This window comes from Pyxicephalus adspersus, chromosome 1, assembly GCF_032062135.1.
Source record: "Pyxicephalus adspersus chromosome 1, UCB_Pads_2.0, whole genome shotgun sequence".
NCBI classification, from domain to species: domain Eukaryota; kingdom Metazoa; phylum Chordata; class Amphibia; order Anura; family Pyxicephalidae; genus Pyxicephalus; species Pyxicephalus adspersus.
This window is the reverse complement of record NC_092858.1, coordinates 73,890,416-73,906,431: the sequence shown is the minus strand read 5'-3', so window position 1 is coordinate 73,906,431 and position 16,016 is coordinate 73,890,416. Positions and strand designations below refer to the sequence as shown.

The following is a 16,016-nucleotide window of genomic DNA, read 5'->3' as shown; positions in this document are numbered from 1 at the left end:
AAAATCCTTTGTCCCAACACTAACCTTTTTTTAGTGAGCAGCAAAATGCAATTTAATTTAGCACTACTGCTTACAAATAAGGCGTGTAAATTCTTGCTTGAGAAGTACTAGTTAAGTGTTAAAACATATCAACAAAATGTAATGTATTGCAGGTTACCAGCACTTAAATATGTCAAATGTGCAAACACTAGGAGCTGCACTAAATCTGCTGAATCTTGGACTAGGACGAGAATCTGATATGTGCACAGCGTTCGTCCAGCGTTGTTCATTGATCCGTCTTGGCGGATCCATGAACGCCGAACAACTGTAATACAATTGAAGGGATGCCACTTGCTTGTTCTGCCCCCTTCTTTCTCCATAGAGCAGAACTGAGCTGTATGTACAACACTTGTTCAAGCATCTTTCAGTCTTTTGTCGCTTGAAAAGATTGTGAAAGATCCTCTCTATCAACAAAAGTCTAACGTGTATATGCATCCTTAGATCACACACTACAGAAAAACAGATATGATTGTTGGTACAGGAGTCTAGGCACCCACACATACAAGGACGTGCACCGGTATACTTGCTATATTAAAAAAAAAACTCCAGACAAAAAAAACTTTACAGGATACATCTTAGACAAAGTTAACATTTCTAGATGTTCCCTAAAACATAAAAAAGTTTTAATCAGGACATAATCAATATTATTGCAAAAAACAAACATTATTTCAATTGGACTTTACATTGGCACTACAATTAAAATACAAAATCTTGACATTTTTGTAGGTACACATTAAATGAGAAAGTTTTGTTTTTGCATCACATGATCATCGTTACCTTTTCTATTCCCAAACAAGCCAGATGTTTTCAGATTGCCACTTACTTTGTAATCAGATTGGAGCATTGAAATCCATTGTTCAGGCCAACTCAGAAAGAAATTCATTGCAGTCAAAAATTCCATTAGTATTTAAATAAAGCAAACATAACCTCAATTTGACTGTACAGTAACCCCTTGATTTCCAAGTGGAATCTACTTGGTGTTTCATAATGTGACAAACCAACTAATATGTATAAAAACATATACTAAAGCTGCTCTGGTCAGAGAAGAATTACAACTTGTATTGCAGAGTAGAAAACGTGCAGGCATGTGGAATTTAATACCCTTGCTAATGGCCTTGGCACTACAAGAGAGAGCTTCAGGGAAAACCTTTATGGGTTGAAATAGTGTATGAAGGCTGCCAATACTAACCTTTCCTTTTCAAAACGTTTAATTATTTTTTCCAAATTCTTTAAAAACTTAAAAGCCTAGTCTTTTATAATAATACCATTTCAATCATTGCTTTAAATTGTTGCCTTAAAAACATTTATACACATGCATTTCTTCCTGGCTTTATATATTTATATTATATTTATATAATACTTTTGGTGACTTCACATTAGAATTTACTTCAGTTGTTTAAGCTTTTTTTCCTGTGTACATAGTTTTTAAGGGCCAATAAAATTAGATACAAAGAAAGTTATAGTACATGGCCACCAGTATGTATAATATTTTGTTATATTGTTTTGATGCTTGGATTTGCATATTAGCCTGAAATCACAATAAACTAAAGCTGCTTTTGTGTTTACATGTAACACAAAGTACATCTTTATGAAAGATCAGCGCTACTTGATTCTGTATGGTATTGTTTTTTTATTTTGAGTAGGAGGAAGCCAAGGAGACATACAGCTAACTATAAATGATAATATTACTTCAACACTGCATCTATAAAAGCATTGCACAAGGCTAATTAAGCTTTATTTTTCCACAGGATGTGTCCTTAAATCTGGATGGTATGGGCTTCTTCCTGCCAAAAAGCAACAAACATTAAAAGTAGACATATGTTACCTTATAAATTCATACTTCTGAAAGAGGAGAAAACATTTATGAGAAATAATACATCCTATATATTTCACATGTTCATCTACCCTTGAAAAAACATATTTTCATGATGTACTGTATAAGACCCATATTTGTAATGTTAAATTTCAATGCATTAGGTATACCTGTCTGCTACAGGAACATTTCTTGCCTTTAGAACTTCTCAGATTCATTGGGCCTGATTTATTAAACTCTCCAAGACTGGAGAACATAGACTATCATGGGGAAACTGGAATGGATTACAGGAATAAAACATTTGCCAACCAACAGCAATACCAATTATTTTGAGAAATGTATTCCAGTTTTGCTGTATTACCCAGGTTTTCCCATGATAGACTATCTTCTACTGTCTCGGGTAATTTTCCTGTTACCCATTACACTTTAGGATGTTCTCTCAAAAAGACAAAGAACTCATTATTGCCTGCAGTAATTAAACTCAAAAAATAAAAAGTCACCAGGAGTTAAAGGTTTTTGCAAAGGAGACATGCAAAGTCTTCTTTGCAAAGAAACCATTTCCTAGTTCCTGGTGGCTTTTTGTTTTTCGCTAGTGAATGACACATACATCATGCAGTATAGATCCTTGCCTCTATTCTTGGTGGTGGCGGGAATAGACTTAGATGATGGAGACAAAGTAAATCCTGCAAACAGCCATTAGCCAAAGAGGATTGCAGTCAACCCTAAAGAGTTGGCAGTGAAAGCAACCCGTTCCTGGACCAGTGTTTGCTTAAAGGGACTGAGAGTTAGGGTTTGGATGGGATCCATTTTCCAACTAGAAATTTGTATCACTTCATATTCAGCTGCCATTGATCCTATATCAATGTCTAGCTGGGGCAGATTATAGTGTTTACTATACTTTTCACTGTAAAATGGGTACGCAGTCCATGTGGTGGTTAGCATGTGGTTATGTTATTGCTTCATAAATCCTTTAAAGCGTCTTACCTTCCAAACAAAAAGAGTTCCTTTTTTTCTTCTTTGATAACCTGAGGCAAAGAACTTTCCACCAATTTTTGGTGAAGCAGGGTATAACATTTGGAAATATATTTTCAATAGTAAATTCTTTCCAAGTATTGCAGCATTTAGCTCAATATGTTCTGTTAATGGCCTTATGTATTTAGTTGTCCTTCCCTGCAGTTCTTACAGCTCCAGGACATATTTTTGAGCTGTTTCGCATAATCAAAATAAAGTTGTACTTTATGTATCTTGTTAAAATACTAAAATATAGTTTTCCAGTGTGAAGAAATGATTTACAAAATATTAAAATTTTTCATTTTGGTTCAATATGCTAACAGTAACAGGATTCACTCTTGAATATCAATTCAGGGAAAAGCAACAATTTAACTTAAACTTAAAGCGTACCTAAACTCAGAATTTTTACTTTACATAAAAAAGTAGACAACCCTTTTATTGAAAGTAAAAAGTGCAACACCCTTTTTTTTAAAATAATGAATGAATAGGAGCACAGAGCCTCCCAGGATACCTACGTCACGCATCCTAGTACTTCTCCTTCTGGGCATGCTCGAGCATCTTGGGCATGCGTAGAAAGAACCTTTTCATCAATAGGGGAAAAAATTGCCAATCTCGCGCATGCTTTTTCACAATCTACATCACCCGATCTCGCACCTGCCCAGTGCAAGATAGGGGGATGTAGGAAGAACACGAAAAAAGAGATGAGAATATGTCGGCACTTGGTGCTCCCTCTGTGCCACGCCGAAGACAGATACCGGGACGACGTGGGACCCGATGGAAGAAAACTCCTGACGGATAGACCAATCTGCGGGATTGAAGGTACCGTATTTTTTACCCTATAAGACGCTCCGGAATATAAGGCGCACCCAATTTTAAAGGAGGAAAATCTAGAAAAAAAGATTCTGAAAGATTATTACCCTTCTGATCACTCATGTGCCATTCATACCGGTATTCCCCTTCTGATCACTCATGTGCCATTCAAATTCCCTTTCTGATCACTCTATTCCTTTCAAATTCCCTTTCTGATCACTCTGTGTCATTCAAGATTCCTTTCTGATCACTCTGCTTTTTTTCCACTGTACGGCAGTTAGGACAGGGAACAGCAGGTGGCGCTGTGCCAGCTTCTTTCGCTCTGCTTTACAGACAGGAGAAGACACATGCTGCTGCCAGAGAGAAGAGACAGACGCTGCTGCAGCCAGAGACGCACGCAGGATCGGGTATCGGGTGAGTATATTATATTAGTTATTTTATCACACCTTTGTCGTATAGGACGCACTAACTTTTCCCCCCCAGTTTTGGGGAAGAAAAAGTGCGTCTTATACTGCAAAAAAATACGGTAAGTGTGATTTTTTTTTTTTTTTGTTTTGGATTAGTATTGGGTTTACTTCCGCTTTAACCTCCCCAATAAAGTCTTTTGTAAGCTGTAGGTGACTAAATCATAGGTTATATAGGGTCGTGTCCTGCCTGTCCTGTGTGACAATGCTGATTAACCTAGTAATTAAGTAACACACTTCTCCTTACTCCAATATACCAGGTAGCTCTAGTAGCCAAAAAGATACCAGTAGGGCATAGAAAATGCAAATTTATGCCAAAGAAGGGGAATTAAAGCAAACAAGTTTTCTTGGACAAAACACGATTTGACTCTAAATTGCATTAGGCATTATTTTTCATATATGATGAAATAAAGATGAAAGAGCTGATGATTCTTTAGATATTACAGAATGTACCTGTATTGGAAGACAAGATATTTACTTTATTTTTTACTATTATGAAACTACCAAAAATCAGTGTGTCACAGATATCATTATTATTTGACATGTTTAGTTTGTGCTATTTTAAATTATCCAACCATACACATTTAATACTGTACATTTGTGTCCTTACATTTCTTTTGTAGTCAATATCTTTTGTTACTTATTTTAGAATGATTATTGTAATTGTGTTATACTCCACTCCATATAATACTATAATGGCAAAGAACAGCAAGAACTATGTGATTTGCAATGTGACAGCTTACAGGTAACACACCTCATTCTATCCTTTTTGCAAGTCAGTTGGTGGTAACACATTTTCAATTACTTCTGGAGCAGCTTAGTAGTATTCTTATGTATCTTTGATTATTTTTTTATATAAGTCTCTGCAGGTGCAAGCAACTAATGAATCAATCAATCTATAAGCATCATTAGTATTTACTTGGTAATCAATCCCTCAAATCTTCATTTTCATTAGCAGTCACATCAAGTAAAGTACAGTCATAAGTTACTTTATGCAGCCTCTGATTTTTCTTTCATTATAAAGGGTGCCTTTGAGCAGTGGAGCAGTGTCATAGTAGTTCACGTGAAACTTAAAAAATGCGTGGATTTTTTTTCAAATTGAAGCTACAATATGGTCATGAAAATATGATTTTTTTAGTTACTTGCAAACCTGAACATGGTATATAAATAAAAATAGTAAATACAGTTAAAGTATGGTTGAGAAATCAAGTATTTAAAACCAGCAAGGGTTACAAAACATTTATTTTCTCTTGAGACATGTTGCAATATGTCCACCTGAAGCAACCCCCCCCTCAAAAAGTATATATATATAAACAATTAGTATATTTATAAAATATTCCTCTGTAAATTTAACCTAAATTCATCCATTACTTCACTACAATATATAGCATATGCCCATGGCTTAGTGGGCCTGATTTATTAAAGGTCCCCAAGGCTGGGGAAGACAGACTATTATAGGAGAACCAGTGAACCAGTTTATCTACTCTAGATTTGGAGAACTTTAAAAAATCAGGCCCATTGTTTAATATGCAAAGAAACATGAAATAAAGAAGCATTTGAACTGCTGTCAGCGAACTTTCAGATGAATTAACAAGGGAATATGTTTTAAATATACCCAAAAAAGTTGTCAGCGGTTTTAAATTAGCATTTTCCTGGTTATAATGTATATAACAGTTATACCAGTATACAGTATATACATTTTACAGACTTCTTTATGCCAGACACATGAGGACCAGGGTCCTACTTCTGGTACTTCAGTTGTTATTGATGTGGGGGGCAGTACCTGTATGTTCAGTTGCAGAAACAGAATAATGAGGGAGGCATTCCTTGAGAGAAGGTACTTCTTGCAACTTTCTTTTCTGATTTCAGAAAAAAAAATAGCTCAGGGATCGATTTAAAGTAAGTCTTATTTCCAGCAAAACTGGAACATAGTGACTGTTGGTGCTGTGAACAAATATTTTTACTTAAATTCAAATAACTTATAACAAGTTTATCTATGGAATGATTTTTCTTTTAAGAAACAGAGACTATATTAAACTAATTTCTTAATAGTTAAACCCAGAGGCGATTTTAATATAACAGCAGGAATAATTAGGAATTAAGTGGAAGTGAGGACATTTCTGTGGCTAAATATAATTACATTCCCTTTAACATAACTTCTTTTGAACAAATTTCTCCATCTCATAGAACACGTGCCAGTGACCCATAACTTTTTTTCACACTGATATTTAGCTGTTAGAGAAATTAAAAAGTTGAACATCCATGGGGCAGACAATGTCACAATTCTCAGAAGTTTAAAGCTGATCTGTATCTTGTACTAAAAAATACATCTAAGATTTTTCTTTTTTTACCTATATGGTTAATAAATCACTTTTTAAACCTCCAAGTTAAAAATGTAATATATTACAATTTACCAAGCCTTGGATATGGTAGGTGCATTCATGACCTTAATCGTGGCTTTTTTTCCCTCTTTTTTACCTAGCTATCCTGCCAGTAACTCACTTTTTTGCTCTTGGGTGAGAATACTGATTCCCTTAGAAAGAAACCTCACTTTTTCTCATCTACTTTATAAAGAGAAGGTGATTTGAAACTTGAAGAAATATTCTGATCATACCTGTTAAAGTGGTTTCAGATACGACGGCAGAATACACAGCACATAGTCTGAGCACAATCAATATATATATTTTTTTGCATTTATTGAACAGATATAAATCAGACTAAACCTGGCTAAGCTATTTAGCTTTTTTAAAGTATGGCAGTTCACATACTTTTCCCAGTAAATTTTTTAGTGCTCCTGATAAAAATATGTTATGAGTCTCTACCTATTCATGTTACATTTTGCTAAAGTTTGATTTAGTTAACAACACATAAATAACAATTACAGAATTATGGCTTTACTCCTTTTTGTATAATTAAAACTGTGCATTAAACTGCAACTGAACAGACACAGCATGAATCTAAACTTTTCACTCATTGTATGTTATGGTTGTATGGTTCCTTCTGTACTTAGCTTTCACAGATCTACAGAATGTTTCCAATATCTAGACAAATTGAAATGTTTTTAAGTATTCATACGTCTTAGCATTCTATTTACCAGAATAAAACATGCCTATTGTACTAATAAAATATTACTGAATACGCAGCATGTACTGCCAACTCACTATATACCTTCAATACAGCTGCTTTTGCTTTATTGTCATAGGTCTTGTCATGACAGTTGGGTGACATATGCAAAACAAAGGGGATTCATTTAAAAAATAGAAGGAAATATAAAGCCGTTGTTGTAGGTTGTGATTGTAATTGTAGGTTTTCATCTCTTTATCCAACGTCCATTTTTTAGGGTGCATTTTGAGTCATTTCCTAAATTGTAGCACATAAACAAGAATTTGCTTTTCATGTAATAATTGGAAATTCCGTTAATAAATCAATGTAATACATGTCTTCATAGATCAGACAGAAATGTATATGCTGTGTAAGGACTGGAGTAACGTAAAGATGAACTCCAGCCTTACATTCAGTCTTAAGCAGACTTAGAGGCTTGTCATTTGTACTTTATTCTGATTTCTTAAGAACGTAAGAGCTGCTCACAGTGTGCATTATAAGTTGCAGAAAGTCATTCAGAGCCTGTCTTATTTCCTGGCTGAAGGATGACCAACATCACCTAACCCTTCCCCGAGCCTTAATTTCCTGGCTTGCTACAGTTATTAATTGGATTTTAATTCTTTAAATGCTAGAGGTGTCTACATTAAATAAAGAAGCATATAATCTTAGTAATGTCATCACTTGATCATTTTCTCCTTTATTTAATGCAGGGAGGTCATGGCTGGCACAAAGGGTTATATAAAGGTTCTTAAATACCAGTAGAGGTAACAAAAAAATGTAATATAGAAATGTATATATTGCTGAATAGCGCAGGTAAAAGATGAGAATCAGGGAAACATTACTATCTCCCATGGTTAGTAGTAGGGTTGGGTATGAGTTAGTATGTAAATAGTTGTATGGTTTAAAGTATGTAATACAGTAATATTTTATTATATTTGTCTTCAGGTCTAAAAAAAGAATTAAAAGAAATTGGAAAACAAGGGGCACAATTTTGTCATAAGACTTGACCGTTTTCATATTCTCTCATTTCCCTAATCTGCTGCTGTTCTTCTCCAAAATATTACCAGAGGGGTTTTTAACATGCTTGGAAGTCTGAATGGGAAGACATAAAAATAATATGACTGTTCTGCTTGCTATCAAATGACTCTGACACCTTGAGTAATCCAAGTTAGAGTACCCACTTTCCAAAATAAAGGATCAGCCAGGGGGACAATGTCCCTCCTGCAATAGGCAGTCTTGCTGGAGCCGTGCATGCGCAGCATGAGCTTGGGTTGCCAGGGAAACCGAGCAATCCTAGCTTCCCTTGCATGTGCCGGGGATAAATGAACTCCAAAGTGCCTGCACAGGAGTTATATCATGCCAGCATGACGAATCAACAAGGCTGAAGATCATCTCTAGGAAGAAGAAGAAAGGAAGATGGTGGAGCCCTGCGATGCAACGTGTATAGGTGAGTGGCACAGGTTTAGTTTTACTTTAAAACCCACATATTAAAAAGCTTCTTTGTCTAGTTTAAATTAACAACAAGGGAGGGGAAGATATTTTAATGGTATCAAAAGAATTATTAAAGACATTCTCAAATTTATCAGTTTTTTTATCATTACATGATTGCTTGATGTTTCTTTGCACATTTGTCAATAAATTGAAATGTTAAACAGTTTCAGTAAGTACTTGATTGAACATATATATGCTTTTTATGTATTTTCAGATGGCAAATATTGTTTTTTAATGTCAAACTTTAGTTAAATTGTATATAAAATGCCTAGTTTGGAAATAAACCAGATATTGTTTGTGCAATGATTGCTAGCATTTCCCTTTATCTAATAACATGCTTGAGATGTTTGATAGTCATGCCACGTCTATAGCTCAATGGTTCATGCTGTTCCTAAAGTGAAATTTTAAGGAACTGCAAGCATGTTTTCAGTTTGCATTATTGTGCACATTATGGCAAGTAGGTAATACACTGCATTGATTGTTATGTAGACCTTCACCCATTCTCATAAAATATCAGTTATACTCACATAAACAGCTTTTGCATTTTAATATGAGTTTGTTTATTGTTTCAGAAAACTAAATGTGTTATAATTACCATTTTTCTTCCTGAATGTACTCAGGGGTAGTCTTGTCAAATAATGATTTTCCATGGCACAGCAAAGGAGTGCAAGGTTTTGAGAGTTGCATTATGTTGAAATGGACCTGTCAGTAACTTAACACATCTGCATATATATATTTCTGCCATTTATTGATTTTGGTTACGTTGTAACTTTAATCATTAGCAGTCAATCCTGCCTAGGGTGAGGCGATTACTACTGCATGCAAAATAGAAGCACAAAAATGCCTAAAAGTGTACAGTTAGACATAACTAAGCATGCATGCAGTTGAGAAAATATCTCATTAAGTCCTATTTTAACTTTTGGTATTTAAAGAATTATTGAAATATATTTATTCATTCAGAGCCTGATAGGTTGTTTGTTCTGGAAGGCCTTGGCTTCATTGAAGGCTTTCAGAAGCACAGCGCGGGTGCTCCATGTCAAGTGTAGTTTGTCTTAGAAAACATGTGTTGTGCTATAAAGACTATAGGCTCTATTTATAAAGCTGCAAATCTGACATTCACTGAATCATTCCCTAGTGCAAAACAAATCACTGCCGCTAAAAACAAATGGACCCAGAAGAGTCTCCACCAGGAAATATTTTGGCAAAGGTCAGTTTCATTGCTTAATAATAGACTTGTACAAGAAGCTCAGCCATCGTGTTCTTTGTCTCTACTTACTAGGCTTACATTGTCAGGGTACAAAGTCAACTGTATGGATAGTTCATTTAAAAACAAGCCATACACTTACAATATAGTGAAGCATATGCCATACAGTCTTCTATAAGTTGTATTAATTTTTAAAGTGATGAGTGGCAAAAAAGAAATATCCTTGAACATATAAGTGTGGTTTAAATGATAAGAGGTTTTGATGTGAGAAACACATGTGAAGTTATTGCTGAATTGAAAAAAATGACTGTTGAAAAGAAATCATAGCCCCATGACTATCACAAGTCAAGATAAACCTCCATTATTTACATTTTAACATTTTCCGCACAGCTGGACAAAGAAAATGCTATTCTGTTTCTTTTGTGGCATGTTCTCATCATTTCAGGCAGATAACCCTTTTAAATTAAAAAGTGTTTACAAAAATGCAATAAAAATTTTTTTACTGTGAGCTTAAAGCATACAACATTTCTAAATCTATATGACCCTTGTAATTGCAGTGTAGAAAATTTACTTTTATTAAAATAGGAAAACAAAATACCAAGAAAAATTAAAGTGCCACCCTTTCACTAGTTCTAGTTAGAGGATAAATAGTGGCATTGGAAGGCTAATAAGGCACCAAGCATTGTGTTTTGAAATAGAGATGTGCAAATCAGATCAGGAGTAATATATGTTTTCCTATATGCTGTGTTGAACTGTATTTGGAATATATTCAGACTGGTTTTCCAAAGGAATTCAGAGAATAGAGCCTCACCTTATTCACTAAGCTAGGTAAGCTAGAATCTTTTAGCTTTCTAATGATAATTCCAAAGTGAAAAGCATTAGGTCACCTGGTAAGTCAACTCCAATATGATGTCTCATCAAAGATATGAAATAGGTCTTTTTTCTTACTTTTATCAAAGCATATGGACACCACAACCTTGTTAGAGTTACTTCTGAATTAGATTTGTATGTACATAGGCTCTTAGGATTTGGACATTTCTTCAGCCCCAGAGACTGTGGACAGCATTAGTTCTGTGTGCTAGTCTAAAGTCGAAAACCTCCGTTTTGTGTGAATTGATTTTATAATCTTGAACTCTTTATAGAATTTAGTGATTGACCCCACAAATCTTTAAATAAGCCAGTTCCCCAGTGTTTTTCACATGTACATTTTAGTGTAAGATAAAATAAAAATAAATCTGTTTTAATCCCTTGTGAATGCTACACTGCCATTTCAGTGTATATCCTGACTGAATACTTTGGTTTTTGATGTGGCCAGTAAGGGAAAGCTACAAAAAATTCTTATACATTTTTTCGATTGGAATTGCATTGATGGGACTGGCTCCGGAAGATTATTTTAATACCTGCTCCTTTAAAAAACACCTTCAGATGAAGATGAGGAGACGGGATATGATCTTTTCCAATGCCATATCAAATTAAAATCGTATGTCAACACACAAGGCTCTCCAGAACGGTTTAATCCATATTGCCATGCTGAGTTCAACAAATCATGAAAGTTCAAATTATATAAACTACAAGCTGTCTCTTCTGCTAATACTGGTTCCTCCAGAGATTATAAACCAATAGAAAGGTTTATGAACTGTGTTACTGTAAAGCTTTAATAATACACACTACTAAAATCAGCTTTCAGTTGTAAGCTTCTCATGATTTTTATATATACATTTTTTTAATATAAATGCGCTGTGTTCTCTACATAAGGCTTACACGTTTATTTACCATAATTTGTATTCTTCAGTAACAAAAAATGCAATCATTCCTAAAAATGCTAATGATAAATATCTGAATAAACAACTAAATATTTACAAAGTTGCATAGTTTGAAAAAACACACAGTTTATCAAGCTCTACAAGGGATTCAAACAATAGAAACCAGAATTTTCCATATATACCTTATACACATAGATATCTAGTAAAAGGCAAAAAAAAAAAACCCTTAGAAAACTTTACCCCTTATTACAACAGGGGAAAAAAGTTTTTTTTTCTGATCATCTGAGGCAATTGGATGTTCCCTGGGTCAACAGTCCCTTGTGTCATTTCATTAAACTTTAATGCCCAGTTATATTCTAAGCTTAAAAAGCACCCAGCTTTTATTAAATCAGTCCATAGCATGCACTAAAACTACTTCTTGAGGGAGCATATTGCACATTGACTTTTTTTTATTGTTGGTCCGCTATTCTATTTTTTTAACGGTTAAAGCCCACCCAATAGTGTGGTATTGTTATACCGAATGGCAATATGTTGATTCCTCCAACAGCTGAGTCTTCAGTGAGCCGGTATCTCTCTGCTACAGCTCTCTTTATTACTTCCCACCATAGTTGCTGCACTGACAAGCAAATGTAGTAAACAGAAAATGTAACATCAAGCGTTAGTTGGGGAATTCTATTTATCACTTTAGTTGGCACACTATGAGATCCCATTGTTTGAATCGTATATCCATTTTACATCCATTTTCAGTGCACATAGCCTTTAAGATTATTTAAAGTGGAACTAAAGTTAAAACAAAAAAAAACACACTTTTAATCCTGAAGATCCGTCCATCAATTAGGAGGTTTCTTCAACGGGTCCTGCGTAATCCCGGTATCCTTCTTTGGCGCTGGACGCCACCATCTTCTTCGGTCTTCTTCCGGGTTCTTCAAATGTCACCTGATCTTGTACTGCACAGGCGCAAGATCAAATGAAGTAGATGAGGGGGGGCATTGAGCATGCACAGGATCGTCCAGAGCCTCCCAGGATGCATGACGTAGGTATCCCTGGAGGCTCTGCGCTCCCATTTTATCTTGATCACCTCGTTGCTAACCTTTTTTGTAAAGTAACATTTCGAGTTTAGGTCTATTTTAAGTAATGCCTAATTATTTTCACTAAATTACTATCCAGTATTTTAAACCTTAATTATAAATGATTTAAATGTGTTTGCATAGCTGGATTCTGACCATACATAAGTTTACCTAGGAAAATATTAGGCTAATCGTTTGAATAAAATATATTGCATTGAATTTTATGTCATATATGTTGATAAATTTAAAATGCTTATTGGACTTTTTTTTTTTTTTCAGTTGTTCTTCAGGTCTGTGGTCTTGTGCTGTATCCAATCAAGTTCATTGAGACTGTCACTCTAAAAATATACCATGAATTCAACTGGGGCTACGGATTAGCATGGGGTGCAACAATATTTTCATTTGGAGGTGCCATACTTTACTGCCTGAACCCCAAAAACTATGAGGACTACTACTAGATGTCTAAGAAAACAAAACAATAGATTACTCGTTTTTTATCTCCCTTTTCTAGAAGACATGTGGAGCATCAAGAAATCTTCTCAGTCAATTTCCCTTTGACTTTTGGCTGCCAATATTATACCAAGCTTTACATTCATCCTAAGAAATAAAAAACACTGCAGCAAAAAGTATAATTAGTCAATGATACCAATAAATCCATAGCTAATTGATGCAATCTGCTACAATATTAACTTTTCAGCAGAAGTAACAGAACAACAAAAGTGTAATTATAAACTGTAGAATGAAATTAGTACAGAAATGGATGCCAAAGTCCTGCTGGGATTTCGTAGATGAAAATTCTCAAGAAATTTTCCCCATACCAGACTGTTGAGATCATCAAAGGACCAGTCCCTGAAGAAACAGGATGCTGTGAAATTACTGTTGAATAAATAGCAGTCAATGAACATGATTCTTCCCAATCAGAAAATTTACAGAAATAACAAAACACAAGGGGGTTCTTCCAGAAGAAAGACTAACTTAGCAACAAACCACAGCTTAGCCACATATTTTCAACGTCTGTGGGACATACCTATCACTAGAGGCTTAAAAATTCACCCGTGCTTGAAATATTAAAAATGGACATTTGTTTTCCATGAAAATAAAATTAAAATAGATTTATGGGTTTGTTTTGAACTGAATAGCTAGGCTAAAGCTAAGCCTAAAAAAAGCTAGTATGTCATTAGATTTTCAAGTAATTATTTTTTGATGAAGGATATGTATTTGGTATATTGTGTAGAATAAATGTTATTATAAATTATCACTACACTTACTTCTAAAAAATATTTGGCAGTATTGTTAATGAATGCAGAATTGTAATATTACATTCTGTGACCAAACTTCATGTTTATTGTCTCTGGAAGTTTAAATTGGCTAACCTTAGCATGACCATACAATTTTGTCCATTTACATACTGTTAGACATATATGCTGCTAACTTTAGAATGAGAAGACAGACCATAAAATTATAGAATATAATTACAGGATGTCTAAGGTAATCTACTTTTTTATGCTATAGGTTGTCAGATGATAGGGATATGCTCTGAATTAGTCACATATTCCAAAGTAATTATAAGAGATTTATTTTCTACCTGTAAGTTAAATGTATTGGAACGTACACTGATGTTTGTGTGCACCACCATCCATGCAGAAATATACTGATAACGCTCTTTAAAAGAAAACAAAAAAAAAACAATTTTGTTGACCAACATAAGCAACATATTAATATGTTAATTATGTATTACTTACCATCAATGTCTTGGTTGATCTCCTTTTTGCTTACAATCTTACCAACTTGGTATTTACTATGTATTATTCTCCTTCTTTGTACTGTTTATATATTCAATAACAGTTTGTAATATTAGTTGTCCTAAAAGCATTGTAATGGTAAAAAACCCATAGAAATAATAACATCCCGAATGACAGATATTCATAGCAAGAAAAAAAGAAGTCAGTCAGGGTGAAGGTTGAGGTAACTCTTTGCTCTTGTACCTTTTAAATACAATTGCAACATGTATTCAAGGGATCTGACTACTGTTGCTATGCCATTATTAACTGATTTTTCACCCACAAATTGGGGAACATTTTAACAGTGGTGGTCCAAGTCTCCAAGTTTGAAGTAGCTGCTGTGGCCATGAAAGTAACTGTTAAGTATCTATAACATTATTAAGTGCAGTGCATTGAAAGCAATAGACTTCTAGGCCTATGCAGCTGAGTGTTTATTTTTTTTTTACAACACCAAATTCAATATAGGCAACTAAAGTGAATTTAGTTAAACCAAGATGCTTTTTTATATTAATAATGTTTACGGCAATGCAATTTGAGAGATCTATACTTTGGCAAATAATCATATAAATGTACTATAATTATCACATAAACAGATATTTTAATATTTGAAAATATGTGTGATTTAAAAAAAAAAGTTAAATCCTTTTGCACCAGGGCTGTTGTATAGAAATATAGAAATAAAAAGTCAATGTGAGAATATGTGTAGGAGAAAAACATACACAAGTCAATGTGTGGAAAGCATGGCAAATATTGTGAGCTGAACCTAAATGAAATGCAGTACATTTTATTACTTTAAAAGGCACAATATATAAAATCAAATATCTAGGAAAACTTTAAAACAATACTGATATAAAACAGGTCTGCTGTAATTCTAGATGTTAAGATTGTAAATCTACTACAGCCGTCCTTGGTATAGAAGAGCAGTGCCGGGGTAAATATGAATGAAATGTTCGGTATACTGACATGAATGTGTTCCCTGTGTACTGAAAGTGTACTAAAAATTAGCTCTGTTTTTAATTTAGAATCAGTTTGATTTAGCTAAGGCTGTCTGGATTAATATACAATCATTTTCAACAAATTTACCATAGGGATTGATATCTGATCAGATTGGAAGCTTATCAGCCAGACAGAGACGTATTTATGGGTTTGGAAGACCAACACCCAGTTTGGACACAGGCAATAGGTAAGGGGAAGGTTACAAAATTATCATGTATTGCACACTGCCACTTTCACTATAGGTATACTTAGTTTTGGTAATGGAAACATCAGTCGAGCTTTGGGGCGTATTTACTCTTATCTATTACGGTAACACAAATGGTAACGCAATGAATGTTTACATGCATTGCCCCGTTGCACTGGCACCTCAGCATTGTAAGGAAACACACTTTTAAAGAACATGCATTTCATTCTAAAAGCTATTACAGTAAAGAGGGAGTGGGGCACAGATACAGCTTCCAATGGGCTCAATGTA

At 34.4% G+C, this 16,016-nt stretch overlaps 1 protein-coding gene across 1 annotated transcript in view; it reads left to right on the top strand.

The window, feature by feature from the left end:
- The window catches only part of TMEM47 (transmembrane protein 47), a 58,734-nt gene extending 44,715 nt beyond the window's left edge, over window positions 1-14,019 (top strand). Inside the window, exon 3 of the mRNA XM_072414306.1 lies at window positions 13,044-14,019. Coding sequence (XP_072270407.1) covers window positions 13,044-13,222 — 179 coding nt within the window. The 3' untranslated portion in view covers window positions 13,223-14,019. The remainder of the gene's footprint in view (window positions 1-13,043) is intronic.
- Window positions 14,020-16,016: the final 1,997 nt, after the last annotated feature.